Here is an 826-nt window from a genome sequence, read left to right on the forward strand (position 1 = left end):
TGCTGCTGCTGCGACTGCTGCTGCTGCTGCTGTTGCTGCTGCTGTTGCTGCTGCTGTTGATACAGCTGAAGCACAATGGCGCCACCAAGACTTTCTCTCTGTTTGTTTGGGGCTGCTGCTGCCTGTTGCATGCATCTGCTGCATGCGGTGGAGGGGATCCGCAGGCTTGAGCGTGAGTCTCCTCTTCACTCTGTGTCTGCTGCTGCTGCTGCTGATGCTGCTGATGCTGCTGCTGCTGCTGCAGCAGTTGCTGCTGTAGAAGAGACAGATACACTTCTCGCAACTGAACAAACAAAAGACAGAAATAAAGAGGGCAGCAGCAGCAACAGCTCGCTGCTGCTGCAGCAGCAGCAGCAGCAGGAGCTGCAGCAGGAGCTGCAGCAGGAGCTGCAGCAGGAGCTGCAGCAGGAGGAGGAGACAGCAGCAGCAGGAGAGGGGGCCCCCAGGGGGGCCCCCTATGCTAGTAATAATATAAAGACAAATGGATATTCTTTTTTCTTTGATGACGATGAAGAAGAAGAAAAAGAAGAAAAAGAAAAAGAAGAAGAAACAGAAAAAAATTTAAATAAAAAAGAAAAAAAAAATAATAAAGAAAATGATGTGAAAGAGAGACTCAAACAAAGAGCAAGAGATGCAAGAGATAGGATCGATAAGGTCTCTTTATTTATATAAATTTATAAATATATAAATAAATAAATAAATAAAATAAATAAAAATAATATAAATAAATAAATAAATAAAAATAAAATAAATAAAAATAATATAAATAAATTAATAAATAAAAATAATATAAATAAATAAATAAAATAAATAAATAAATAAATAA

The 826-nt window shown here is 39.1% G+C and overlaps 1 protein-coding gene across 1 annotated transcript; it reads left to right on the top strand.

The window, feature by feature from the left end:
* Positions 1-75: 75 nt before the first annotated feature.
* On the top strand, positions 76-672 carry EMH_0053700 (uncharacterized protein; the record flags this gene model as incomplete). The annotated part of the gene is made up of 1 exon (XM_013497032.1): positions 76-672. One exon carries the CDS (start codon positions 76-78, stop codon positions 670-672), a length of 597 nt encoding a protein of 198 aa, XP_013352486.1.
* Positions 673-826: the final 154 nt, after the last annotated feature.

The sequence above is a fragment of the Eimeria mitis genome, genomic scaffold (genome assembly GCF_000499745.2).
Source record: "Eimeria mitis Houghton genomic scaffold, Emh_scaff2429, whole genome shotgun sequence".
NCBI classification, from domain to species: Eukaryota; Apicomplexa; class Conoidasida; order Eucoccidiorida; family Eimeriidae; genus Eimeria; species Eimeria mitis.